General features: G+C 46.3%; 9 protein-coding genes across 9 annotated transcripts; 4 read left to right on the top strand and 5 right to left on the bottom strand.

Annotated features, from left to right (window-relative positions):
• Positions 1-241: 241 nt before the first annotated feature.
• On the bottom strand, positions 242-1,886 carry F4817DRAFT_310861 (uncharacterized protein). Its single transcript, XM_049299917.1, has 5 exons — positions 1,846-1,886; positions 1,291-1,785; positions 791-1,233; positions 657-730; positions 242-601 (listed from the first exon to the last, which is right to left on the bottom strand). The coding sequence occupies exons 2-5, from the start codon at positions 1,596-1,598 to the stop codon at positions 281-283; spliced, it is 1,146 nt and encodes a 381-aa protein (XP_049153860.1). The 5' UTR covers positions 1,599-1,785; positions 1,846-1,886; the 3' UTR covers positions 242-280.
• Positions 1,887-3,563: 1,677 nt separating this feature from the next.
• F4817DRAFT_321141 (uncharacterized protein) lies at positions 3,564-4,641 on the top strand (the record flags this gene model as incomplete). Its single annotated transcript, XM_049301257.1, has 2 exons — positions 3,564-4,505; positions 4,555-4,641. The coding sequence occupies 2 exons, from the start codon at positions 3,564-3,566 to the stop codon at positions 4,639-4,641; spliced, it is 1,029 nt and encodes a 342-aa protein (XP_049153859.1).
• A 599-nt stretch (positions 4,642-5,240) lies between these two features.
• On the bottom strand, positions 5,241-6,458 carry F4817DRAFT_321140 (uncharacterized protein; the record flags this gene model as incomplete). Its single annotated transcript, XM_049301256.1, has 5 exons — positions 5,241-5,340; positions 5,409-5,434; positions 5,494-5,561; positions 5,622-6,079; positions 6,145-6,458. 5 exons carry the CDS (start codon positions 6,456-6,458, stop codon positions 5,241-5,243), a joined length of 966 nt encoding a protein of 321 aa, XP_049153858.1.
• A 1,431-nt stretch (positions 6,459-7,889) lies between these two features.
• Positions 7,890-9,137, top strand: F4817DRAFT_353845 (uncharacterized protein). Its single transcript, XM_049305437.1, has one exon. It carries the CDS (start codon positions 8,010-8,012, stop codon positions 9,072-9,074), a length of 1,065 nt encoding a protein of 354 aa, XP_049153857.1. The 5' UTR covers positions 7,890-8,009; the 3' UTR covers positions 9,075-9,137.
• An 84-nt stretch (positions 9,138-9,221) lies between these two features.
• F4817DRAFT_353842 (uncharacterized protein) lies at positions 9,222-10,718 on the bottom strand. The gene is made up of 2 exons (XM_049305436.1): positions 10,451-10,718; positions 9,222-10,255 (listed from the first exon to the last, which is right to left on the bottom strand). The coding sequence occupies exon 2, from the start codon at positions 10,071-10,073 to the stop codon at positions 9,354-9,356; it is 720 nt and encodes a 239-aa protein (XP_049153856.1). The 5' UTR covers positions 10,074-10,255; positions 10,451-10,718; the 3' UTR covers positions 9,222-9,353.
• Positions 10,719-12,314: 1,596 nt separating this feature from the next.
• Positions 12,315-13,233, top strand: F4817DRAFT_310721 (uncharacterized protein). The gene is made up of 3 exons (XM_049299916.1): positions 12,315-12,481; positions 12,556-13,002; positions 13,069-13,233. The coding sequence occupies exon 2, from the start codon at positions 12,591-12,593 to the stop codon at positions 12,996-12,998; it is 408 nt and encodes a 135-aa protein (XP_049153855.1). The 5' UTR covers positions 12,315-12,481; positions 12,556-12,590; the 3' UTR covers positions 12,999-13,002; positions 13,069-13,233.
• A 2,432-nt stretch (positions 13,234-15,665) lies between these two features.
• F4817DRAFT_369692 (dynamin family protein) lies at positions 15,666-18,508 on the top strand (the record flags this gene model as incomplete). Its single annotated transcript, XM_049307385.1, has 7 exons — positions 15,666-15,683; positions 15,755-15,871; positions 15,934-16,257; positions 16,322-16,442; positions 16,566-16,638; positions 16,701-17,556; positions 17,634-18,508. 7 exons carry the CDS (start codon positions 15,666-15,668, stop codon positions 18,336-18,338), a joined length of 2,214 nt encoding a protein of 737 aa, XP_049153854.1. The 3' UTR covers positions 18,339-18,508.
• An 880-nt stretch (positions 18,509-19,388) lies between these two features.
• Positions 19,389-21,432, bottom strand: F4817DRAFT_310579 (uncharacterized protein). The gene has a single exon (XM_049299915.1). The coding sequence runs from the start codon at positions 20,874-20,876 to the stop codon at positions 19,758-19,760; it is 1,119 nt and encodes a 372-aa protein (XP_049153853.1). The 5' UTR covers positions 20,877-21,432; the 3' UTR covers positions 19,389-19,757.
• Positions 21,433-23,238: 1,806 nt separating this feature from the next.
• On the bottom strand, positions 23,239-25,265 carry F4817DRAFT_321134 (uncharacterized protein; the record flags this gene model as incomplete). The annotated part of the gene is made up of 3 exons (XM_049301255.1): positions 23,239-24,374; positions 24,423-25,130; positions 25,205-25,265. 3 exons carry the CDS (start codon positions 25,263-25,265, stop codon positions 23,239-23,241), a joined length of 1,905 nt encoding a protein of 634 aa, XP_049153852.1.
• Between the last annotated feature and the right edge of the window lie 2,374 nt (positions 25,266-27,639).

Raw genomic sequence — 27,639 nt, 5'->3', positions numbered from 1 at the left:
TCCCCCGGGCGGTACCTATCGTGAATCAAGACTTGGGAAGGCAGAACGATAATCAATTTAGGAAGAGATCGCATGAGCCTCTCGCTATCTGTAATACATCAAAAAGGTTCAATCTTGCGAAACCGTGTGTCAGTCATTATAGAAGCCGACGACACCGCGGAAGGGGGCCGATGGGAAATTGCCCATACCATCTCTCTACCTAGGTGCTTCTACTAACTAGAACACAAACACAAAAACATAACGCGTGATGATCAATCTCATATTCTCTCGAGAGCCCATACTACCTACCACCTCTAGGTCCCCCAATAATGGACGAGTAATTGGACCATGAATTTCGGAACCGTGCAGCGGTCTCAGTACCTAAGGTTAGATTTAGGCCCTCAACTTTACCCTTCAGATCTCGTTCCACCTCCAACGGGTATATCTCATCGTCATCGAAGTGGACAAATATCCATTCAAGAGAACGACAGGCCTCGGCGCAAAGATGGTATAGATTTATATCTAGATCCCAGATTTCCTCGTCATCGGGATCGTAGTACCAGTCCATGACGATTTCGAGCTTGCGCAAGTGAATGAAATGCCCAAGTTGGGCAGCGACCTTCTGTGAATAACTTGTTAACTCGGAATATGGCATATAGGAGCCGGCACGGACATACCTTTCGCTTCCAGGTGATAGTAGACATCCCTTCAATAGCAAGATTCTCGAGTAATGGAAACGTGCTGTTAATACCTGTAGGTAGTATTAGCTACGGGCTTAGAAATTTACAACAATTATGTTAGGATAACTTACTGCGTAAGGTCCCCACTCCACCGATGTCGGGTTGCTGTATGCGAATTCTTAGGCTTTTCAGTGGCGGGAGATTTGCCGTTATACTAGGGTCGGGAGCCGACCTAAAGCAGTTGCTTCCGACCTCTAGATGCTGCAGTCTAGGGAACATGCGCGTGAAATGGACCGCCCTAGTAGAGGCGAACCCTATCAGTCGGATTGTAAGCGGATTGTAAGAAACCGGATGATTAGGCCGTTTCTTAAGTTCTTTGTGTATGGTTTTCTCGTAGCAAGCGGTCAACCGGTTGGTACTTTTGATAGTAATTTTAAGGTCATTTAATCTCTGCATTTTGCTGATAAGAGATAGCATGCAACTGATTAAATCGGGAATTCTATCACTGTAGTCACAAAGGACCTTGCGACCCGTGCCTGGGCTCGAGAACGTGGCAATGGCAATGTGTATAGAGCTGTTGAGTTCGCGGTTAGAAGCTGTATATTAAGATAGGAATGGAAATAATACTCACGTAGTATGGGTGCGAATAATCCCGGTTTGCATATGATCTCTGAGGATCGCCAAGTCCATGCCCAAGGAAGGTGGCGTGCCAGTTACCTTCACGTTCTGGAGTCGGAAGTCCCAACCCGCATTGCGGAGCTCTTGGCAAGTTTGGGCAAGAGCTTGTCTAGAAGTGGGGTCACAGGCCTCGAATATCATACGGCGCAGGCAGACGGGCAGGCGCTCAAGAGCAGATTTACGGAAGCTCTCCGGATTCGGCGCTCCGCGTACCTCTACTAACTGAAGCTTGGAGTAGCTGGGGACGGGGAAAGAAGTCATGATGATCGAGTATCGTAAAAAGTGAAAGGCAACGTGGCAGTAGTTAGGATTACCTAGGTAGATATACTGGCGTGGTTGAGATAGAAGTATGAGATGACTATGATTGTGTTATGGAGCTGACGATGATAGATTTATAGTGTAGGCCGGGTTGTAGTTGTTTACTTCCTGACCAATGGTTGTTTTGGGGCTTGGGCAGGAAGGTTAGAAGCTTACCCACAAGGTACGAATACGGCAGCAGGCAACTTACCTCTAAGATCTCGTGTATAATGCTAAACCTCTGGGGCTATAGGCAGAGATAGAATTCCCTAGGAGAGCTTGTCAAGGGTGTGTACTAGTGTGCTATTGAAATGATGTTGAGTTTAGAAAGATGTGAGAATGCTGGAAGAATGAATACCTAAAGTGATGGTTGTTCGTGGAAGATGCGGTGGTTTGGAAATTTCGTAAACGGGAGCGGGTTTTGTAGGTGTTATTCGAATGGCAATCTTGCTGGAATAGAATAAGAAGGAAGGTGCTGATCCTAGATTGAATTTATGGGGAAGGATGTAAAATTGTAACTTATGCAAATGATTTAGTTAGGCAATGGCGTTAAGAAGGAAACGGCAATCGTGACGGGGTCTTGCCTAGCTTGTCATATTAGCTAAGATGAATTATGACATACAAAGATCTGATCTGGAGATAGTAGTTTAAAACCTTCGATATGCTGCTTAGGTAAGCCGGGTAAGCATAGCATGTATTAATGATTTACGTCACTGTCTTCATATATTTACCTAGAATATAGGTTTCGGGTACAGGTAGATTGTGCTGTAAGATATAGGAAGAGAGCTGGACATCTGCTACCAGGGTGTACGAATAGGGCGAGAAAATCTGCATCTACAGCTACGATATGGCTTTCTAGCCATATGCTAACTTCGAGCATAGCTTGCGGAGTGAGACGAACGAAGATATCTGTCCGTTACTTGAGTGGGGCTGGGGAAAGTTTGCTAGCTGGAGAGTTCAGGTATCAGGGGTTAAGTTACTAGAGTGGTGCTCTTCCTGCGTTCTTGCTTTCATAAGTTAAGACATGCCTATGTGGTGTATCAATACCTGTATCACAATCAACGATTGGTCTGCTGTCGTCGTAAAAATCACATGATCATCACTTGTTCACGTGCCTCGTTATGAATCCCGGTGTCACATGATGTTCCTACCTGCACGTGCGCCGATTAGCACAGTACCCGCTTCCGTTGACATAATTATCGGCCCCATCTACGGAGCTCGGGTCCGGGGGGAGGGGCCGGGTAAAATAGCATAGGAGATCTATAAGCTCTTAGACGACGAGCCATATGGCATAGACAATAACAAATCATAGGCTATATAGAATACAACTTTCTAGAGCGGCGTCATACAGTCCCATTCTCACGAAGCAGCAGCGGACGAAGACTTACCCGCCGGTGGTAGGCCGTAAATATATACCTGTAAATGGTGGCTTCCTGAAATACGAAGGTATTAAGGAAAGTACAACGTTAGGTACAATTTAGCATTTCTCCGTTAACCTCAAAGGTGCCTGCCTATCGGCTATCCAGTACACAAAAAAACATATCACAGGATTTAGAACAGCGCCTACTTTGCGTGAGGATAAATAATTTCCTCTAAGCTAGGTTCCGGTTCGAAATTCGAATACCTATCAACAAGTACCCTACCGCGAAAACCCCTTGGCAACCTTCCGCAATTAAATTTTAGGCTCGAGTAACCACAGCGTGAACCCTCGCCTCACATTGAACACTGGTAAATATCTTCGAGGATAAATCCTCCTCTTTCTTATCCCCAGCGGCTATAAAAGCTTACTTAGTACTTTCCAATCCGAAAGCCCCTTCTTTACGCTATTCTAACGTCAACTCTTCTACCCTTACCTGTCCCCATACACCTACCACCTCTTGCCCGTGCCAAATACAATCACCTGCGCTAGAATATAAAAAGATGACGACCATGTCCGATGAAATGATAATTGCCGAATGGTACGACAAAGTCGAGAAGAATAGCGACAAGATCATTCGCGAAAGCCCCATCTTTAAAGCAATGCTCGATGTTGACAAAGCCAAATTCGACGGCAAATTTATTACGTTCCGAGAAATGGCGTATAATATGACACCGGAATATATCCAAGCTCAAGACCATTTCCTCAACAATGCGTCGGTGGAGATCAATGGACGTAGAGCATTTTTCGTCCTCGAACCCGTTCCGGATAGCCGTTTCCCCGCGTTTGAACATGTTCTCAGGGTTGCCAACATGACACAAAAGGATTCGGATAAATTCTTGGAGGAGACGGTGGCTTCGAGGATAGAGCAATATAGACTCGCCTCCACCAGCCCGCCTACGAACCGACCCCCCGCAGGTACCTTAGGGGTGGATGTTAAAGGCTACGTGCAGCAAGCTGAGAACACGAATACGACACCCCCGGAGGATAGTATCCATCCTAAGGAATTCGCATCTTTGCCACATAGCATTATTATGCCTGGTGACAGGGATATCGTGCGTCAAATCATCGAGTGTATTGATTCACGCCACTGTTTCAAGGCTCGCCTAGCCATTTCTACGATTATCCGCGAGTCTTTCGGCAGTACAAATGAAATGGCACTCCCCTTCTCGTTCTTCAAGCATGCGATCAATCTTGCTACCGGGACCGTAGCTGCCAATGGATTACGTGAAAAGGTCGTGGAGCTGGAAAATGTCTATCGCTTAGAATTCGAGGCATTGCGCGCGTATGTTGGTACTCTACCACTAAATAGATCCGGAAGATATCGACACCCAAATCCCCTTTTAGGTCCTGTCCTAAAGAAGTGGCAAGATGTGTTCGGTGATAACCCAATCACAGATGATCAAGTCGATAAGCTGATCCAAGAGTGCCACCTCACGGAGGACCTGTGCAAAGTAAGTTGTTACTCTCATCCTCATTAAACACAGTTCTAATATTTCTCAGGTTTCTAACCCGGGAAAACGTGGCACCACCAGCGCGGGTGATCATGATATAAGTGAGCGGCCATCGAAGCAGAGAAAAACTAGTTAGATGGGGTTCGGATAATGGGACTATACGGTATGTGTGAACTATGAGCTATGTAATTCCGAAATTCTCTATATGCGGTCGTCTTGTGCTGTGCACCAATTACCCGAGTCTATACCTACCTCATGGGAACCAAACTACCATTCAATTTATATTTGCGTATGTTTTTCAAGAATTCGGGAACTGCCTTAGGTCTGTCCCATAATTCAGCGAGTAACCACAATTATTCAATTAGTTGTGGGTTTATAAGGGGCTCTTGGAGTACGTATATTTTTTCTTTCATTACATAATTGTATACCGTATGAGGCTATAGCTGGCACTTATAGTAATGCCCACAATATTACACCAACCCGTGGTGCGGCCCGCGTTGCCCGGCCAATTGGTTCTTACAGACCTCTGGTAGGTAGATTGAAAATATATTGGAGTCGAGAGCTAGCCATCGGAGTTGGAAACAAGAGGAAGATATGGATTCTATTTGTTTCACGAAGATCCTTGAATCTAGCCTCGAACGTTGTGAAGCTACATTAAGTTTGCTTAGAATATCTATCTTGGTCATGAGCCGTACTATATGCTGTGTTCTCTAGTCTTGGTCTGCTATGCATCGCTCATGGTGCTCGTCGAAAAAGCGCCGCGATTATTAATCTCCTAGGCAAAGGTGCTACGTCTAAGGTAATTTCCTCCACAGCCCCTGGGAGCGAAGCTTTGCTACATACACCCGTGCCCCAATATTTAGCATTAGTGTTTCTTTTAGTTTTATTATACTTCTTACGAACTTGGTACGGTGGATCTCCATTTTTTGCTTAAAAAAGAGGTGTCAGCCGGATGAGAAAGTATCGGATGAGTGGTTGGAAAACATACACTGTCCTCTGACCAGCGACTCCAGCCAATTTCGAGATATTCCACGTTGGGGAACCATTGCGCTGCACCTATGCTCACATTAGCTTTGGATCCAAGGACCCGAAAAGATAGTATCAAAAACGTCTTACGGCGATAATGTTCCAATGCTCCTATTTGATCAAGACTTAACTCGATCTGAAGACCCTTAACTGTTTTAAAATGCATTTCTCCGGTAATAAGAGGCTGCGCCTCTTGGAAGCACAAGTAGTTCAATACTACGTATCGTAGATGCGAGAATACACGTAAGATGTAGAATACCTTTGGAGTGGTGAACCCGCCCAGTATTATTAGCCTCTGTAAGCTACTGGAGAGCACGCTGTTGCCCAGGGCCTCGAAGCTAGAGCACATGGCATCCTGGAAGTCATCGCAAAGGGACTTGTCTATCTCGAGGCGCTCTACATCGATCTTTAGGCATTGGAGTTTCTCCATTTTGCTGATGAGAGCCGGCAGCGGATTAAGTTGACGACCAGCCTCCTCGGGGTTGATGGTATTGAGGGTGGGTACCCCTGATCGGCGCTGAATGGTGGTAATAGCGATGCTCAGACAGCTTCCAAGTGTTAGAAGTCTACAACAAGAATTCAAACTAAATATATAGGTAGGTATGATACTTACGTGGTATGGGTACGGATGATCTCAGCGTCTGGATGGCTGGCTAGCATGAGTAAATCAGCCTCTAGGAACTCCAGTGTGTCCTTTAGCTTTACACGTTCAAGGCGTTTAAGGCGGCAGTTCAAGCCTGCAAAGCGCAGCTTACGACACGTTTGGACAAGCGTATTTCTAGAAGAAAGGCCGCACTCTTCGAATATCATACGGTGCAATTCGTTAGGGAGACGCTCAAGAAAAGACTGACCAGCGTTAGTTGGATTTGGTATGCACACCTCACACCCCGTTGTTAAGAGCGATTTGGGAAGTTCGCTTCCCGCCATTTACAGCGTCGAGTAATGTTGTAATGGTGGTCAAAGAAGAGTAAGGATGATGATAACGTACAATCCTAAGGATTGGGAGATGAAAGAGAGAGACAGGACCAAGCCCATACAATATGGATAACAACAAGGTCATCTATGTAAGTTATCACAAGTCCCACTCACAAACACATACATACATGTACCTACCTTCTACTCAAGTATGTGCCTGCCGTGTCTAATGAACTCTCTACATGCACTAGGTGAGTTCTGTGGTGAGTTGTGGTACTTACCTTTAGGTAGCACTTACCTTTTATGTAGGTATGTTGGGTACGTACATCATCGTAATGTACATGGCAACGGCAACGGCAACAGCAACAGCAACAGCAACAGCAACAGCAATGGCTACCGGCACGGATATGTGCCTTTGAGATAATGATAGGTAGTACATATGTATGTATATCTCTCTTTATCAGGTATTAAATAGGTAGTTAATCAGTGTATTAGGTACTTACACCATTGGCGGTATTCTCACGACTTGCCATGTCCCTTAGGACCTTCCGATGGACTATAATCTCAGACTGCCCGTTCACTCTAGAGGTACCAAAGGGTCAAACGAGGCCGCTCTTTCCCGAACCTTGTTACTATGTATTTCTAGCTGTTAAGCAAGGAAAGTACCGGATTGATGATTCCTTCTCAACTTGAGTGCGTTGCTATGGATATGAAAAGTCTAACAGAGCAAGAGCGAATTCGCCGCCATTGCCGCGTAAAAAGACGGCAGCTACGCCGGACCTTTACCTGCAGCGAAGCTTCCAAGGTTAGATCACAAACTCCAATATTTATTCAGACTGGATTCTTTCAGACCTGAATAATTTCTTTCACAATTCACATCACATATTATTCTTTCCCATCGCCATCCCAACTTCAAACCTTGTGGGCTGCGAATCCATTCGACATAAAACACATACCCAATCCAAACATCCTTTCCTAACAGAAGCTTTACCTAAAACCTCAAGTCATCTTTTTGGTTGAGGTACACTGTGGGCAATAGCTTCACTGAGTATCATTGGGTATTAAGTTTTGTGTATTCTTGACTACATCTTCGTCGTTACCTTTGTCACCCTTTCAGGTATGTATATTCATTAAGTATCCTTCTCTCTCACTATACCCCTTTCGTCTCTCTTGAGAGATTCACATAGCTAGCTAGATCTGGATACTGACTATTTATATTTTTATTAGAATAGATGACATCATACCAAGATGACATCCCAACCCGAAGCTTTTCGCACTATGCGCATTGGATTCTTGATTCACAAGTGGGTTGATGACGGCCATTTGCAAAGCCTTGAGGAGCACTTTCGTCGCTTGGACTTACATGAGAGGCTGGGAAACTGCTCCTCAGATGAATTATCCGAATTCATGGAATACATGGCAGCCAATTGCAGTTACGATGGTCTGGAACGCTTTTTTAGCACGCATCAGTGGCGAGACGAAAGCCCTCATAGTCAAGAGTCAATTCTAGAGAGCCATCCCTCCAATCTTGATCAACATGAATCCCAATTGGGCGGCTCCACCATGGACGGCAATAATCCAGGTCAAGGCCTTCATGAGTCTAACCTTGAATGTCACGAATCCGACACTGATATCGATATGTGTCGCGCCGATGAATGTGAGCCTGACGCTTATATCGGTGAGTTTCGCATTGTCGACGAGTCTCCCATCAATGGTGAGCTTGACATTGATATCGATGAGGACGAATCCGACTATGAGGGCGAAGATACACCGGAAGAACTAACTCCAATAAACGATATCATATTGGGAACCGAGTCCACCACCTACAGTTGGCACTATCCTGTTGCCCATATGACATGGGTTAAGCGTGTCTGGAGCGCCCTTGACCCTAATCTCCCAGAAATAGCAAGGGACGCTGCCGCAATGATACTTCTGGCCGACAGGAAGAAAGGCTGTACCCTTAGCCCTGTCTTCAAATTCCTAAATCAGCAAGCCAAGCTTAAAATGCAGAGTATGGAAGCCTATCGTATCCCGCGTCTGTACCTAGCAATTCTCCAGGCCATGGCCTTATGCGATGATGAAGCTAAATCTAACATCTACAAGCTCGTTCCGTCTCTAAAGCCAAAGGAACACTCTTCGGGTTCATATCGGGATCTTCTTGCCTATCGAGGTACCTGGCATTGGGGCTCTTCCACATCTATGGTGGAAATATTCCCCACACACCCCCCTAGAGGCCACGAGAGACCTTATGTTAGCCTAAGTCTGACTGATGATTTTAAATGGCCGATAGACTGGGCAATGGACTGGGATTCGGAATCGTCCAAAGGAGAGCGCATCTGTTTCGAAAAGATTACTCCGCATTGGGAAGCTCACCTCACGATAAACAGTCGAGAAACGGATCCTGTTTCGTACATATCACGCGTTTCTGTGAGAGAGGGGGGCAATTCGCAGGGTCCAACGATGGTGCCGCACGGAATGTCGGCTAGTTGCATCGAAAGATACATGGATATGATGCAGTCAGCGGTCAAGTATCAAACCTTGAAAGGGCAGCTGAAGCTGATGATCAATAATGGCAATATCAATGGAGATTCCGTTGATAATCTGCTGAAGCAGGTTGAGGGTATCTAGAGTTGTATCTTCCTTTTCGGTAGTTTCTTTTCTATGGTAGGATTTTCGCCTTTCAGAATGGCCGGAGGGGGAGGGAGGGGGAGGGAGGGGGAGGGAGGGGGAGGGAGGGGAAGGGATAATGTAGCTAGGGAGACGACCTGAGCTCCGTTACTACCTGTTATGATAATTGTATTCTATTATGTAGGTCTATAAATTACTTGTCCCAAGCCCAACGGTTCCACTTCCAGTCCCTACTTCTCCCAGTGTCCTTAGCTGTCCCGAGGTATCCTCGCTTACATGTCAAGATCCTATCGCTAACCATGTCACGCCGCACGAATATAACACCGTATCTGCCCAGCTATCTGCATGGACGGTGAACCCATGAGAGCTAATCTCTGTCGCGTAAACCTTGACTCTAAAATTTGACCCTCCTTTAACACTTGCGGTATTCATGCTAACCAACACCGTCGGAATTGAGCTAAACTCCTTTGTGAATTTAACCAAGCCTTCGGTCTTCTCTCTAGGATGATCCCATGGCCTAACATGGCCTGTATTCCAAGTCCCGCTGTCGAGTTTAATCTTTTCAGTTGGCGGCGGAGAAGTCACAACAACCTCGAGTCCAACTGACCGGAACTCAAGCTCCGCAGTCACATTCTCAAACTCTACCTTGAGCCATAAGGCCAAACCTTTCCCCTCTTCTTCCGCTTTGACATGGTGACCGTGCAACGGAATTGTGAAGTCTCCAGTTTTGCGCAGCCTCTTCTTCTGGAAGACCTCGTCGCTACCGGACATAATTACTACCTCATCAACACGTGCGGTTTGAGACGAGAAGTCAACCGCCACCCGGTTGTAATAGGAAATAGTACTAGGTAGGCCGTGGAGAGGAAAGAGAACAGTTCCTTTGAGCTCACCGGGTTTCGTCGGTCGTATCACTGACCCTCCTTCGTTGGCTGTGATGCTGAAGGAGTTGTCTAGAGTGTTGATGGCTCCAGAGCCGTGAGACGATACCCACACTCGCATTTTGCTAGTTTCTAAGAATGTAGAGTAGGTCAGCTTGTTGATGTTGATCTGTGAACCAATTCAAGTGGCTAGTGCTCACCAACTCTTCCTTCGGGACTGGCACGAACTATCAATTTATTCGCTTATGTGTTGAAGAAAGCGACAATATATGATATCAAGTTATATAAGACTAAAGAAAAAGGCTTGAGATTTTGTTAGCATGGAGCCTAATGTTTAAATAGTAAGAATCGAACATGAAGGATGGAAAGTTGATAGTGGTCATTCTATGCTACACATTTATCCCACCCATATAGTGTCCAAGGGTAAGAAAGGCGAAACTGGTTATGGGGGCTGAATACAACGCTAGGTAAGACTTGAAATTCGGCACCTTTACGTACCTAACTCAAGGATAACGAGTAGTGCTAGCAATAGTCCTTTATAACAGGGACCTTTTACCTCGATGCTAGCTTTTTTAAGACACAATACCAACTCTCAAGAATGGTTGAGTTGCGGAGTTCAATTTTGGGAGGCTAACACGTTCATGTTAGTATTTCGTTCGGAATATTTGATGTTATTGGAAGCTATGTGACTGATTCCAAATGTAGGAGAATATAATTATTAACTTCTCCAACTGTTCCTTCTGTTTTACCTATACCTAGTGTCATGATCTAGTGTAATGGTTAGGTTCTGGCTGAAGGCTGCAATTATGTGCCGACCCCTTTTCAGTCGTCACTAGTTTCTGGCCTACATGGTAGCTGAGAACATACGTAACAATATATTCCAAACTTCCTAATAGATTAGAGCTCAGCCGGCCTAGAAGACGCCACTTGACGCAAGCCGGGCAATATGTTGATGATAATCTGCATGCAACATTGAGGAGCTTGCTGATGCAATCGCCCAGGAGATGGGAGACATATACTAGTAATAGCCACTATCTGCTTACCGTGACGGGATATACTATTATGGCCATGGTAAACATCACGATAATTATGACACTTGTAACTTCTTATAACTCATTCAAATATACCGGACCCTGTGGTTTGAGTTCCCTTCAACTACCAAGTATGTCTAATGGTTTTAAAGCGAGTCGTGACTATAACCATGCAGTAGGAAAGCAAACTTCTTATTACGCGAATAGCTGTGATCATATCTACCTGAGACAGCTCGCATACGTACAGAAGATGTTTCTTTACCTAACGTATCGGATCAATCCCGGGTTATACCACCTTGCAAAGCTAATAATCACAAGTCCTACGCCTACAACCATAGAAGTATCATACGATTTACTCGATTCATCATCTGTATACAATAGCACTCGATACTCGGCATGCAGATCTATATTTCAGCTTATAAGTGGCTCAGGAGAAACCGAGACACCCATGTCATGAGGCTAGTACCCCGCCCCTTACTCTGCAGGCCATCCAAGCTGAAAATACCCTTTGGGACGTTGGCGAGCATCAGTCACAATGATGGAGATACTAAGAGCCAATCATGACTGTTAATTATGACACCAAGCTATACTGAATCCAAACATAAGAATCAATTAGGTAAGTTCGCTGCGTAGCACCCTGCATTATTGTGTCGTATAGCATCAGTCTACCTACAGCCTCGACGACTCTTTAACGCGTCTCACTTTAACGCCATCGCAAATCCTCCAATCAACAGAAACAATAACAGATCAGTAGGAAATTAAACAGGTGTTAATCACTACACCTCGAGCGGCAGCTAAGGAGGCTATGCTGGAATATATCGATTACCTTAGGTACGTTATCCTTTTTGGAAGATTAATACATATTGCAGACCAAGGTAACCTGACACCCCCTCTATAGCATGCCTCGAGCAGTTGATACCCAGCCTATCAAAGGAAGAAGACATCGCGATATCTCTGTCTGACGCGCCGCCGCTTCTGCATGGCGGGGAATCACGCCGGAGAACAGCGTCGCCGACGGCGATATTCCAACCCCAGACGTACCAAGTCTGAGACAGGCGTCTAGCATCATAGCCAATAATGTAATGGCTCGAAGGAAAGCAGCATAGTCGTACTGCGCAGCTTCATCCATTCGGGATCCGCGATGTTGAGACGATCGTAGAAGGAAATGTTGTGATTTTCAACACCAATATGCATCGCTGCCAAGCTCACAGAGAGAAGCTGAAAAGAGCGGGCAGGTGGGAGATGCCGCCTGCAGAATACCTTCACGATGCATCCCGAAGATACGACATAAGGTCGGCGACTACTTCGTGGAGTTGATCTGAATGTACAAAGTATTGCGGCCGGTTGCTACGTGATAGTCCTGGAAAAAAAAGTATATATATCGAGGTCTACGACTACCAAAGACCACATAATAGCCCATCTCAAGCAGACAGCTCATCTCAACTATCAATTTACAGTCACAACCTCGATCAGGATAATCCTGTTTAACTATCAGAAAGTAAGAACAAATACTTAGCAATCACACTCCAGCAATCTTGAGCAGAATGTAATCAGCTAACAACTCACGGGAAGAACTCTCGACTCACACGTCAACACACCTCGTCAAAATGACTACCTGGATCTCCACCCACGGCATCGGCGCCATCAAGGACAGCACCTCCACATTCTCCATAACCGCCGACAAGGGCTCCGCTCTCGTCAAGCCGACGAGCCCGAACGAGCTGAGCGGATGGATCCACTTCACCATCCCCAGCCCTCCGGTCAACAACCCGAACCTTAAGGTTGTGGCTGTCGACTTCTCTTCCCAGTCGGCCACCGTCGATGCTGTGGCCATCTACCTCGCCAACTTGGTCAAGTTCAAGGAAGAGGGACTCCAGAAGGGACAGTCCTTCTCCCTCACCATCAGCTCCGCCCAGGCCGTCTACCAGGGCAAGGGGATTTCCGTCTCGATCCTTGTCGAGTTCGACAGCGTTGCTTCCAACCTCAGGATCCAGTCTGTTGGAATCCAGGTCTAGATAAGTACGCGATCCTTCACACTCACTTACCTACCTACCTACCATAAACTCCGTCTAATAGAGCTAGTAGACAAACCACGATATGATCAAACATATCTCGTTGCGACGTGCCGGATGAAACTGACGGGAGTGGAATATTCCATTCGAGCTATGAAGTTGGATCTATATGGAAGTCTTGTTTTTAGGTACCCTTGAAGGGACCAACTCTCATTTTATGTTGGAATTTTTTTTAAACATGTGCACATGTCATTCGATCGTTTAGTAGCTCTATAAGCTAACCCAACACTATTTATCTACCACTACTACGGCGATGCCGTTGTCAAACATGTTTTCCCTAAAACCCGCTTGAGGATAACTTTGAACGGGGAAGAGGTATTACTCATGGGGCTTGTGTAAGTCTTGCCTAATAGTCTAGGTATACCCCTATTAGTACTCCGCTTGTATCACGATCTCCTCCACCCTCGCCATAATAGTAGACACCCCCTTCAAGATTGAGAAAAACGAGGGCAAGAAGGCAAAATGCAAAATGCAAAAATACAAAACGTACAACACCGGGGATTCGCTGGTCGTCACCGACCCAACTACTAATCCGGCAGTATCTGGCTTGTCTACAGGGAGAGCGGACGGGATCCCGAATTTTCCAGATCTTATGGTCGTACGTGACATTCTCGATTGTTACAGCAACATATATTTTAAACTCCTTTAGACTCATTTGCTTCATTCACCTTAAAAATTGACACCATCACGCCTCTCCTATGGGTTACCTAATCTCCAGCCGAGCACAACAAAAAACGGATTACGAATTTAAATTATTATCATGTTAAAAGACTCTCAGTCGTCAAGTCTGAAGATCCAAGTGTGTAACAATAAGTCTTGAAAGTAAGTTACGCAGACTATTTACAGTGTAGTGAGATCAGCTTAACTAAGGCTAGGTCTGTGACAGTAAGGTGTCTTCATCAACTGTTTATGGATTCGTTGTTTGTTGGGGATCTTAGTGTCAGCCAACTTCAGTTATTGTCATCTTCGGTGGCCGTGTTGTTATCTGTAGTATTACCAACAGTTGTGATAAGCAGTAATATCATCAGTTCAAGTATTTGGATCTCAGTATCGAATTCCTTTATGCGTTCTCTGGCTTCTTCTCTTCGTCTGATGCGTCGCGATGTGAGGGAGAAAAGACCCGGCCGGGATCGCGGCTGTTCTCCGTGTCTGGATTTTGGCTGTCTTGGATGTTATGGTCTGTCCTCCTCTACCCGAGGGGACAAGTTGGCTGGAGCACCATGCCCCTCTAAGGAGTATCTGAACCTGAGCTCGTAGTCATTCAGAGCCTGGTTATATGGCACTATGATAAGAACCTTGTGCCTTGACGCTGAAAGTGGAATTGTCAGTGGGAGAAGGTGTATTGTAATTCAAAATAAAGAAACTTGTGTAAATAAAAGGCAGGTAAATAATGCGACGATGTGCGCGCGCTGATGAATGCAGCGCAAGTCTCATTCTAGTGGCCAATTAAGCAAAAGGAAGGCGACCGGGAAAGAAAATATGATGTCACTGGGTATAGAAAGGGATTTGCCTACGCACCTGTTGGTATTGCTGGTAGTAAGTTAGAAGTGAGAGGCCATAGAAGGATAGTAGGGAAGTTAGAGTTATGATGTTTAAATTGAGGATAGGATGATAATTGCACTGAGGTGCAGTTTGATTTTAGACATTGTAGAAGAGAATAATCTGGGATGTTGGCTGATATTTGATTTGTAGAGTTTAGTTTTATAGTTAGAATGATTTGATATGTGAAGAAAAGGTTGAAAGAATTCAGGACAAGATGGAGGTTGAAGAGGGGAAATAGATTTTGAAAAATAAAAGACTTGAAATCAGTAGACTAAAGAGCGGTTGCCTGGGTTGCCTAGGACTTGTACACGTAACAGGTACCTAAGGTAAGTACTACCTATGGGTTGAACAACACCTACTAGAATAATAGAGTTGAATATATGTACCTAGAGCGGGATAACAGCGTTAGGCAAGAGGCAACTCCGTCAAAAGGTAAAAAGTATAAAATTGTCTTAGGCCGTAGTTGCCCAAGGTATTCTACATATTACATCTGTAGAAGGTAAGCACATGCTGCTAATGTGAATGTTTCACAAATCTTATCAACAAGGAACCTAATAAGGTGTGTGTACCCTCGGGAAATCGAAACACGGATACATCGTACCTGACTACATAGCTTAGAGTCTATAAGATGTATAGGATGATCTTTTACACACTTATATCTTTGGCACCTACATGCATACGACCGATCCTACATGATACGTAACATATACAAACTCAAAAGGCCATATAACGCGGAAAACCCTTACATATCATATTTTAAAAATAATACCGTTTCTACTTCAAGATATCCATACTGTGAATGGTGTAAGATCATCTGCTCGATACATCCGGCGCCACCACGTATAACTTGACGGGATCGATAGGCATATCTGCATTGAGCCGCGATTTCAAAATTGATCATAGGAAACTAGCAAGAGCAGGAATAATACCAGCCGATTTGTGAACGGCTTACGCAGGAATCCGAGAATACATATGCATGTAAGCGATGAAGCTTCCGGTGTGGCTGAATACAAACGGAGCAGGGAAGTGGTTGAGGAGAGCATAAGGTTGAAATGGGAAGATATTATGATGAGTTTCTGCTCCTTGGTAATTCTTTTTTTCCCTTTTTCTTTTACCTCATCTGTTAACATATTACTATTTCATATCGCTTGTCACAGTTGACAATGTCCGAGTCTGAAGGGATTCAAGCAGGAGGCTTAGGCGACCCAGCTCTCCTCCAGAAAATCGACGAGTTGCGACGTCTGAATATCTCACCCACGGTGCCGCTAACCCAGGTAAGTTCGTCTTAGTTTAATATTACCTAAGTCTTGTATACAGCTGACACCATCCCGCGTAGCTTGTTGTAGTTGGCGACAAGTTCGCTGGCAAGTCTAGTCTTCTCGAGAGTTTAACCGGCTTCCCCTTTATACGAGCCAGCAAAGGCAGTACTAGCCATGCGATCGAGAATTTAATCGGCTTCCCCTTTATACGAGCCAGCAAAGGCAGTACTAGCCATGCGATCGAGGTCGTGTATCGGAGAAGTAATACGGAGAGAATTCTAGTATCTATGCGACCTGCTCCTGGATCTCGAGGGTATAGAGCTGCCAAGATTCGAGCTTTAAAAGTAGAACTCTTGCCCGGAGACCGGAATAGCAAGAAACTGCAGGACCTGTTCGATAAGGTATTTTTCTTGTCCCGTGAATAAACCCGACATACGGCTTACCTGGTTGTTCACTATTTAATAGGCTTATGACATTCATTGGGAAATCGATCTACCTCGTTCTAGATCAGAATTCGTCAAAGATGTCCTACAAATTGAGATAACCGGCCCCAGAGAAGAACATCTGACAATCATTGATATCCCTGGTTCGTTTTTAGCTACTATATCTCTTGGTTTTCTTCTAACTCCGTGAGCTAGGGTTACCTAATATTGGAAGGCAATGTGTGTGTCCCAGTTCGAGGCTAAACTAATACACTAATGGAAAATAGTCGTTGTGGGTGAAGCAGTTGACACAGAAGTTGAGTCAATGGTTGCAGATTATATTCGAATGCCTCAAACAATGTAAGTGGTTTGCAATGCAATTTCATATCATATTCAACTACCTAAGTATTAATGCAGTTTAGAATTCTTGCAGTTGTCCCCTGCACGGCTGATGTCAAAGAGCAGCGCATTTTGAAAAGAGTGAAAGAGGTTGATCCTAGTGGGAAGCGTACTATTACGATACTTACAAAGCCGGATCTCGTCGCAGAGCCTACATCCAAGAAGGCAATTGTAGATCTGGTCAATCAGGGAGACCCCTCTTTAGAATACTTCGTCGTCCGAAACCAAATAGGATACGATTCGACCTCAGATCTTGCCCAACGCGATCACGACGAGTGCGTATTCTTTAATAAGTCACCATGGGACCAACTGGATAAAACCCGAGTTGGTATGAGCTCGATTCGATCTCGGCTTCAAGAACTGCTCGTAGGTCGGACAGATCGTTACTTATTCGAAGTCGAGAAGGAAGTGCCGGCTACCCTCGCAACGAAGAAAGAAAGACTGGAGCTCGTAGGTGAGCCTCGTGTCAACACCGACAAGCAACGCACGTACCTTGTCCGCGCCGCTGTCCGATTTTCAGAGATTGTAAAGCACGCCTTGGATACGAAGAACGCTGGACACCCAATCTTGTCCCAAAAACCCTGGTTACGCCTTACCGCCCACTTGCAGGAAACTAGTAAAGCATTTGCCGAGATGCTATTTATGAAAGGACATCATTATAAATTTGAAGGCGAAGATGATACGGATGATTTCCTAGGGTTAACGACGTACCGAAATGATCTTTACGAGATATCTTTTCTTCTCCCCGCTGAAAATGAATATCCTGAGCTACGGAGATTACTTTCCGAACCGTTTTCTTGCCCACGCGTAGCTAAGGGAGATCTTATCGACCACATTCGAGAGATATACTCGCCTTCTCCCAGTGATGAACTCGATGCTGTAAGTTATGACCCACGCCACTATGATTTGATAGCCTGCGACATCGTATTTGAGACTCATGCTAATTAGCTTGATAGTTTGGAAATTCTTTACTACCTACAGTGTTCAGGGAACAGTCAGAAAAATGGACTCAGCTTACTCTAGCTCACCTCTCAAATGTCATTTTGATCATCCACAAGTTTATTGACACGGCTATGGGGGTAGCCTTCATGGATGGCGGAGTACGAGTAGCGTTACAAGAATTTCTCTCAGATGATCTCCTCGACTGCTATCGTCGTGCGATCAAGCATGCCGAATTCCTCCTACACGTCGAGTGCAAGGGTAAAGTGACTACTAGTAACCCCAATTTCAAAGACCTTCTGGCCAACAACCGAGAAGAGCGCCAGAAGCGTATGGTACTAGAAGGGAACAAGAACGCTTCTGAACTCTCTACAGGAAGAAATCGTGCTACGGCGAAGATGGATGCTAAGGCAGATGTCACTAAAGTAGTACTGCCCTCCATAGAGCAGATCCACGGGGACGTACACGATGTCATAAAGACGTACTACGAGATAGCTCGCGCACGTTTTTTGGATGGGATTCATCAGCAAGCCATCACTCATTTTTTGCTGGATGGCGAACAGAGCGTTTTCCAGGTGTTCACCCCCGAACGAGTACTATCCATGACTAGCGAAGAGGTGGAAAGCATCGCAAAAGAAAGTCCCACCAGCACCCAAGCCAGGGAGAAATTGGAACCGGAGATCGAAAGCCTGGAGAAGGCTATCGAGGTGCTTCGCGCCTAGAGGACGAGATGACGGTTCAGATGAATATAGGTATCTAGGTAGTCGTTAGAAAGAGGGGCCTTAGGCCACGATACTCTAAGTTAGATGAGTCAATTGATTATACCCGCTGTCGACATATTAAATGAAAAAAAAAATGTAGCATCCCGCATCTGAGGCACACTGCATGAGTCGTGCCTAACATCGGGCAGATGCATACATAAGATTCGATGTCCAATTCCGAGGGCGGACAAAGATCATGCACATATGCAACTGCACCTACATGCCCAATATACATATGCACACCGTTAAACCGTCGGAGATAGCCGCGTACCCAAGTATTCTTCTGACATGCATATCTACCTATATACATATCTACATACATTACGATGCGTACGCCTAATTTACACAGGTACCTAACTCAATTTCGGGAGACGAAGGCATCGTGAGTTGGCAACAAGAAATATGCCTCATATAACACCTGCAGTTGAATACAAACAATCGATACTGGGATGACCCCATTCGCAACGTAGCCTCAAGATTCGAAACGGCCCCGCCAGCCGCCAAAAAAAAAACACACGCGCTGGACCCAAGCGATCGGGCACCAAGACGGGAGCATCGGTAGTTGCTCAAGTGGAGACGAAGCAGGACATCATAGCACACAGCACACAGCACACAGCACACAGCAATCCGAATACCGAACATCACGCTCACTCACTCACTCACAGGGCCAAAGGATTCTCGACACTCGGACTTTATTTCCACTCGTCGTATCGTATCTATAACGGGGATCGATTGGGATACATGTTAGCTACCTACATATATATGTACTAGATTCGAGGATCAACAATTATCAACAAGAATATTCTTCTCTCCAACAATGCAAGAATAGGCCATGACGCGTAAAAAAAAAAAAAAGGGACGGCGGGGGGGCATAAACATCCAACAACAACAGTAAAGTAGTACTAGGTAGAAGAAAAAAAATATAGAAAATAGAAAAAAAATTTGAAACTTCCAAACACCATTTGCCATTTCCCCCATAACAAAAAAAGGTCTCATGCGCTAATGCTGATCTAGGAACGAATTATTCATCTCGACGTGCCAACGAAACCCCCCAAGTTTCCCAGTAGTAGTAGTAATAATAGTTGTTCCGTCCCGAATCTAGGTAGGGGTATATAACGATATAACGATATAACGATACGCCGTCGCCATGCCTGTATACGACAAAGGAAAGTAGTGAAGGGTGAATATATATGTAGGTTAGGTACCCAAGGTATGTATGTGTGTATGTATGAGGTATGTATGTATGTAAGGTTGAGTAGGGTAGGGTAAGGTAGGGTAGGATACGATGATTTTGGATAAGATCTAGCCCTATGCGGGGTAACATTAAGCTGCCTCTCGGCTCGCGAGACGCAGCCGCAGGACCGGGACGTTGACGGCTCGTCATGGGGGGTCCCGGTCCGGTAAACGTAGAGCCGCAGGCCACAACCTGCATTGGTGATGGCTCGGGAAGATGTAGTCTCCGGTAGTAAGGTTGTGCGCCCACGGTGCGCCCCAGCTGTCGAAATCCGAGTCCTTAGGTAGAGCCGCGGCTTTTGTCTCGAAGTCGCTGAGCTTGGCTTCTATGTTGTGAAGATATAGGAGGTCTGGGCCGGCCCACTCGTCGATGAGGTTGGCGATGCGTTGGAATCCTTTAGTGTGGCCGCCGCACTCTTTAGATTGAAACCCGCAAAAGACGAATAGGTAACTGTGGATGAGCTCATGGATGAAGGTTGAGATGAGCAGACGCCTGTTGTACTTCTTGTCCTTGAGGATGCGTCGCGACAGGAAAATGAGTGTCTCGTAGCCATCGGTGAGCGGCGACCTCCTCAATGCGGTGGTGCCGATGAGGCAGCTGGGTAAGTCCCTCCACGCCCATGCGACACGGCCCTTAAGCTTTCCGTGGAAGAAGATTTCGTTAGCCGCGTAGAAGATGCCCTGCAGGGCGACGTCGTCTATGTCAAATTCGGCTTCGGGCGACTTGGGACAGATGAGGCTCCTCAGGATCCGCTCGTGCTGGGAGACCCTGCTCCTCCGGCGAGGATCCGCGAGGTTAGCCGCGACAAGCTTAGCCGCCTCATCGTGGGCTTGATCGGCGTGAGTAGGACGGCTCATGGCGGGCGAGTCCGACCGCACCATGTAATGCTGGAAGGAGCCAGGCCGCATCGTAGATTCGGCGCGGTGGTGGGCCGCGACGGAGTTTTCAACCATTACCTGTCCGAGGCCGGACGAGCCGGGGCCGGAGTTTCCCTCCTTAATGATGAAGAAAGCCGGACGGGCCAGGGTCTGTCCAAAATCCATGGTTTCGAAGGTTTCGAAGGTATCGGGGTGGTCGACAAACCGGTGGCGCTTAAACGGTTGAAACATTTCGAAGTCATCCGGAAGGCTAGAAAGTTCAGAGTAGCTGGGACGGCGCTTCTTGTGCTCGACGTGCTGACGACGTCGACGATATGGGCCGTCGGGGAGAGATGAGTCGCTTGAGGAGCGCGACATCTCCGTCCCTCCGACGTACCAGCTGGCCATTTGACATTTCTTGAGAAAGTCCTCGATCAGTGTTGAGAAAAAGACGAAGTCGGACGTGGTACCACCCAGAGGTCGTGGGTGAGATGGTAGACGATGTGTAACTCGGACTTTGCTGTCAAAGGGAAGACTTGCGAATCATCACCGAGTTTGTTTTCGGAATTCTCGCAACAGAACCCATATAGCAGAGGCAGCAGAGGCTGCAGAGGGAGGGGGAGCTGAGCAAAGTCGACTGCAGGGACGCCACGACAATCAATGGTCGTGCAGGATCCCTCTTGGGGAGATGCGGCGTCGGATTGGTGTATGTTGACACACGCAACAGCGGCAGCCGGCTAAGCTGGCTGTTAGCCTCACTCTCCAAGGCAGGCTGGGTTTGTGCCTGTTAACTGGCGGGACGACAGCAATATGTGGAGGTTTTAAAGGTTACAGCCCTCGGACAAGGCAACGCCAGAGAACCAGAGAATCCACTACTTAAAGAAACGTCCTACTACCAGACAACCAGACAACCAGACAACCAGACACCTGCTTGGACGGGTTGGAATCTTGGCTGACGAACTTCGAGTGTCCGAAAAAAAGCTGCCCTCTTTTGCGACCTTCTATGCCCTGTCTACGCTACAGACCTTCCGTCCTCGCCTGTTGTAAATTTCGCCCACCCCCACAGCTCAAGTGTTTAAGAGCCGGACGTAATAGTGGAGAAAAGGCAAGGGATAGTTTTGTTCGATAGGAAAAAAAAAGGTCTAGTAGGGCAGATCGTCGATGGCTGGCTGGTACATGAATGGATCCCGTGAGGAGCCTTGGGGACGGAGGTAGCGGTGAAAGGAAAATTACGACGGAGAGCCGGGAGAAGCTAGAGAGACAAAGAGACAGAGAGCCCCATATGCAGGAGAGCTCAATGCTTACAGTACGTGCCAGACCAGCTTCCAGCTTCGAGATGGATTGGCAGTAAGTGTAGTTGTAGTTGTAGTGGCGTCAAAACCGGTCGTCTATCCTACTTGCTTAACCTTACCTTTTCTTTACTCATCGTGGTCTCGGGTGCCGGGTTAGAAAGTCTGGTGCGCCAATACCGGGACGAGAGGTGGTTGAGTAGTGGTTCAGCAATGCGGATGTATTGTTCGTATGTATTGTACAGCGAATACAGCAAATACAGCAGATACGCGGATACGCAGATACGCAGATACGCAGATACGGCAGTGTGGAAAAACCGACCCGAACTTGACAACGCAGCAAGTAAGCAGAACGAACCGTGGTTCTCGGCATTACGTGCCCATCTCCTTGGGAAACCACTTGGATAAAACTGAAATACATACATACCTCATACAAGAAGTCCTACGTACGAGAGAGAGGGACTTTACCAGTCTAGAACTTGAGATGCGCTGCAATCTACGCGGCGTAATGCAGTGTGCGGGTGGCAATTCGATGTGTACTAATGCTGAGCGACGCCGGGAGTGGGAAAGACGCAAGTCTTCTAAGACATAGAGAGGCGAAAATAGAAATGATTGGCTGTTCTTCATGCGACGGATTGCTGGCATTATTATTTAAAAAAAGTCCTTGGTAGTGGGCAGTTAGTGGCAGTAGTGGCAGTAGTAGCAGTAGTGGGCAGTAGGGGAAGGTAGGGGTAAGTAAAAGAGTGGGACCATAAACCAGAATCGGACACCCCCCCCCTGTCATTGTGCTAATCTGGATTAATTTCCATTGGTTACAGCAAAGCCCGCCAACTTGAACCCGTCCTCTGATTTGTTGCCTCACGTTTTTCAGTTGGCTCGAAGCGTCAATCAATAGCTCTGATGCTTAATTATTTTTTGTTGAGGCTAACAACACACGTTTCCCATTTTGGATCATTCGAGAGACATTTATGCAGTAAGAGATCCATGTGAGAAGGGAGGAGACGGGTGACGAAACAAAGGACGGTGAGAGAAGGATAGGTAACCAAGTTGATCAGGATTCAGAAAATAGAAGAGAAACGAAAAGCCAAGTCACGGGATGCCATCGACAACGGTAGAACGGTAGAACGGGTGACCCCATCTCCCCTATCACATCCACTAACGTCCCCGTCTTGATCCACTTGCATTTTACGGGGATGCCTTTCGCCTCCGGGACCTAGCCAATGATCTATAAAATATCGTGATAAGATAACGCAATCCGCCTCGATTTCCAGTGTTTCATCGCTTCTCCGAGACTGCCGATCCCTTCTCGTCCAACGTGGGTAGTGAGATCATGACTCAAACCTCTGGCCAAGTGAGCCAGAGATTATGGCAATCTAAATCTGCTAGCCTAGCCCGCGTCTTTATCTGTGTGACGTGGTTAAATCCCCTTGCTCGATAGAGCGTACCATCGAAGCGGAGCAAATCAGATGCTATGTAATATTTTAGGTTCCGCTGTGGAGGCTGCCAGCCCCGAGGTTCTGTACGAACCGGACGTCTCGAGCCTGTCGTTCCAGCGCTAGCCTCATTCTCTCGCCGTACATCTGCCCATCCTCCTCTGCTGCGATATCTTCCGGCGTCCTGGTGTTTTCCTCGAAATCCTCCGGGGAGAATCCAGGTTGGGACGAGAAGCTGAGCATTCCCAACCTCTCTCCGGTCCAGAAGAGAATGTCTTCGTCGTTGGCCTGGATTTCGCCGTCTTGCCCGGGCGTCCGCGTGGATAGGATCTTTCTCGCGATGTCGTCCGACCCGGGCATCGACCCGAAAAGCGAGCGCTGGGCGACCCTTTCGGACTTACCGATCTTGTGACGGCGCACTTCGGTAAAACCGTCCCTCTCGACCCACTTCAGGTATCCTTGTCCGTCGGAGAAGACGATTCTGGTGCCGTGATTTATGACGGAGAGGAGCTTCGACTGCGAAGCCGTCTGTCGGTTCTTCAAGGAAGACTTCTGGATGACCGGCTCCCGTGGTGAGTCGTTCGCGCCGGAGGACAGGCCGTATAATTCGAGTGATCCCTTGGTACTATACTCGCCACATGCTATCAAGGTTCTCCCGTTGGCCGTGCTCCTACCCTTCTCGATCGGTTCCTCGGAAGGTAGGAAGCGCTGGCGGAGATCGCTATATAGAGTGGCGAAAGGGAACGGAAGCGATGTGAGACTACAGAGCCGCGCCCCTGAATGGACTGATCCCTTGATTGCTGGAAACATGCGCCTGTCGTAATGTAAAATATTTGAGAACCGTCCTGCTACGAAAATGTCGTCCGATAGTTGGCTGTTGTCCGAGCGTCCGAGGTGAAGAATGCTCTGAGGACCCGACTGAGCAAGGGAAGCGTACGGGGCCAGCGGCCTAGGATCTAATACGTGGGAGAATTTCCGGCCGCTCTTTCTACTAATATTATCTAATTGTATATGGTGTTCCTTTCGATATTTCGATCTTGCTCTAGAATCGTGAAAGTGTAGGCCGTGGATCGTACCGACTGTCAGGGGGACGTGGGGATCGGCAGCAGAGAGCGTAGTAATCGACCATTCGAAAGGGTAATCCTCCACGACTTGTAGCGTCTTGAGGTCGACCTCAATAAGATCTACAGGGAAGTCAGCGGCCGTCTTATCATCGAGGGGGAGAAACTTACTGCTCTGGATAGCGAAAAAGGCTACATGATTTGCGCTGTCAATGCTGACGCATTCAGTCACCCCTGTATTGATCATCTTCGAACGTCTTGATAGATCAGCGCCCGGACCGTCAGCGCACAAGAGACCGGGATTAGATTTGGACAGGATTGACCCCTTCCTACTTCGAGTACCCTTTACATCCCACAGGCAAACAGAGCCGTCATCAAGTGGTGATACTGCAAAGAGCTCGTTTCCGCCTGGTGGATTATATAGAGCGATTCCGCTAGCATCTAAATTGGTCCTTAAAGAGCCGGTCTTAACTTGAGGCTGTTCGAACCAACTAACCGCAATAGGTCCATATCGATGAATGTATTCGTTATACCAATTCGTCTTTTCATTAGGAAATGTCGGATCCCAATTAGCGGCAATACGAGCTTGTTCTCGCTTCCGCTTCTTGGATGATAGCTGACATAGACTTTCGAGTCGGTTCCAATGCACCTCGTTTTGATCATCTTGTATCTGGTTCGCTTGTCCCGCAGTCGTAGGCGCGCCGCTCAATGTTGCGCCGTCTTCGTCGATCCAATCTGAGCCCAGTCGGGATAGCCTAATTCGTTCGCTCACGGCCGAGGCAGATAAGCTTCTGTCTCTCCAGAAGTTACCATCTCGACATAATCCTAAGAAATATTTCGAAGCGCTTTGGAGAACAACAACGTCGCGCGATTCTAGAACTAATGATGAATTCTTTGTTAGCGAGCCATTGGATCTATTAGAAGCGAAGCAGAATTGTGATGGCAAAACTCACAGGAAAGAATATGTAGAAATATCTCGTCGGGGAGTTTTTCGAGCAGGCTGGTAACAGTCATCGTCCGCAGGAAATTATAACAGTATTCTAACTCCTACAAGACGCAAGACGGAAACAGAATTGCAACAAGCAACTCACAAGACAAGACGAGTTATACTTACGGTAGCTAGAAGAAGTAAAGAGATTGAATTAGCTGAATAATCATGAGTAATCTAACAAAGATAGGATCGGAGGAGACTTGAATAGAAATCCCCTCTTAACTTATCGGGGCTGAATGACGAAAGCGACAATGATCGATGGATCTAGAGCCGTCCCCTCCGTTTTGTTAAACACCGCTAACCCACACAGGCAGTTTCAGGTAAGCCTAGTCTGCTAGTGTACAGGTCCAAATAGGGGGGTTGCGGGGTTTATTTGATGCTCCAACCAATTCCAACGATGTTACCACACCAGGTTAGCTAAGACCAAGGCCCGAATCTTCGGGAAGAGGGCCGTGCACTATTTAAGTGGTGCATGGTCTCGATAAGATATGGTTCGGCATATCGGCCTATCAGTCAACCAGGGATAGCAAAAATGGGGCGCTAACAAGGTTTCCAAACTAAGCCACACGTGGCGCGTTATTTCTAACGACATCAATTAGGTAAGCTTCCACAGTTTCTTTTATGCAGAGTCAATATAAAGTCGTCAAGAAAAGAGATGCCCTGTATTGACAATAATTAATATTAAGCATCATATTCTGTACTTATCTTTCACATAATTTGTATACTATGATTATAACAGTATCATATCGAGGTAGCAAAATGGGAAGCTTCTGGAGGAGCGAGGACACCAGGTTTTGCCAGTCATCTATTATTTTGAAAGGCACGCATATTTGAAAAGAGATACCTAAGTAAACGAGGATATTGGCATTCGATTATCCGTACTCATTATGCTTTCTAGTACCATTATGCCTCTCTTTAATAGATATACTTATTGTGCTAGGGAGATTCGTTATGTTCCTTAGCCGGTATGATGCCCGTCATCGTGAGCCAATTTGAAGCCGAGTTTTTACTCAATAGAGCACTAGAAGCTTTTTATTAGCTTGAATTAACGTGCGATATCAAAAACGAATTCTTCCTTTCTAGCACCTTTTGAATCGTTGAACTCTTCCCAAGTCTTTGATATACCTAGATGTATCTATGTCTGATCACACTGTATCTCTTTTTATGCCTACAGCGAGAAAACAATCATGTCACGATCTATATGCTGCTTTACAATGGATACGATACCTAAGAAGTGCCATATTATCAAGTTATATAAAATAAGATAGTTCCATACATTACCCCTTTAGCCCATACTTGCTGTTGCTTAAGTCAGTTGTCAGCCTAGATGAAAAAAAAAAACACATCTCACCATGTAAATAGACACGAGGTACGAGTAGCTAAGATACTAGTTTTGTTTGTGCTAACTTAGTAGTGTACCAATAGAAATGCTTCCAATTATACCAAAGCCCCGGATGAGGTTTATGCAAAAAATTCAGATGACTGGGTATGAGGGCATTATTCCACCTTTTTGTATCGTCTTGCTGCTAGTTCTCGCGTAGTTTTGTTTGTTTGTTTGTTTGTCTGTCAGGTAGCTGGTAAATATCACACGCATTAGACCTTGTGTCCTCTGTCAACCTGTCACCAACCTTGCCGGCCTTCTCAGCTGTCAACATTTCTCATATTTCTCACCTCAAATCCACACACACACGCAGAGCGAGAATTATTCTTTTTGCATCTTTGCAAACACCAAGAGTCCTGGCAATCCTAGTGGCAATATCTTATGCTCCTTCCTTCGAGGAAATTACGCGACTAGTGTATCAAATCCTGATACGCACCAGTTCGTACCTGCAATCGCACCTGCAATTGTACCTTCCTTCTTCATTGAACTCCACGCCTTTCCTGTCGCAGATCGGAACTCAATCTTCAAACTACATGTGCGTACATCTAGGTACATTGATGTCGCAATTTGTACCTTTACTGTACCCAGCTTCACCTTCGCCTGTCGCATGACCTGGTGGACCTGTAGCATCTAGTCCGAATAACCACAACACTTCACCCTTTTACCCTGGTTTACTTACCCCCATCTACGACAACGAAAAATCAAGCATCACGCATCTTCCACCTCTTATATCGTTACTTCGATGACCAACTACTCATATTATTTGATCGTTAATTGAAGAACCTGATGATACTGTTCATTCTCTTGTATCTCAAGCCCGCTCTTTTCCGAAGAAGAAGACTCCCTGCGCGTCGCATCATCTTCTACCGACGCATCTTTAAACTATTAGCCATTATTCTTCCTACATCTGAAAGGTACGTACATGGCGATGTATTCTTGTTTGCCGTTTCCCTCGATTTTGCGCCATTACGCTACCCTCTATACGCATTATTACCCGTCTTCTTCTGTTGAGAAGT

Source organism: Daldinia loculata (genome assembly GCF_022478755.1).
Source record: "Daldinia loculata strain CBS 113971 unplaced genomic scaffold F4817scaffold_99, whole genome shotgun sequence".
Lineage (NCBI taxonomy): Eukaryota > Fungi > Ascomycota > Sordariomycetes > Xylariales > Hypoxylaceae > Daldinia > Daldinia loculata.
The sequence above is the reverse complement of the archived record's forward strand: the minus strand, read 5'-3'. Positions and strand labels throughout refer to the sequence as shown.

What these genes read in the sequence shown, in the direction of transcription:
- F4817DRAFT_310861 (XM_049299917.1), bottom strand. Translation starts at nt 1,598, where the DNA reads ATGACTTCTTTCCCCGTCCCCAGCTACTCCAAGCTTCAGTTAGTAGAG. An exon ending in ATTATTCGCACCCATACTAC is followed by an intron (nt 1,234 to 1,290) that starts GTGAGTATTATT and finishes CGAACTCAACAG; the next exon opens with CTCTATACACATTGCCATTG. An exon ending in CTATCACCTGGAAGCGAAAG is followed by an intron (nt 602 to 656) that starts GTATGTCCGTGC and finishes AGTTATTCACAG; the next exon opens with AAGGTCGCTGCCCAACTTGG.
- F4817DRAFT_353842 (XM_049305436.1), bottom strand. Translation starts at nt 10,073, where the DNA reads ATGCGAGTGTGGGTATCGTCTCACGGCTCTGGAGCCATCAACACTCTA.
- F4817DRAFT_310579 (XM_049299915.1), bottom strand. Translation starts at nt 20,876, where the DNA reads ATGGCCAGCTGGTACGTCGGAGGGACGGAGATGTCGCGCTCCTCAAGC.
- F4817DRAFT_310721 (XM_049299916.1), top strand. Translation starts at nt 12,591, where the DNA reads ATGACTACCTGGATCTCCACCCACGGCATCGGCGCCATCAAGGACAGC.
- F4817DRAFT_353845 (XM_049305437.1), top strand. Translation starts at nt 8,010, where the DNA reads ATGGACGGCAATAATCCAGGTCAAGGCCTTCATGAGTCTAACCTTGAA.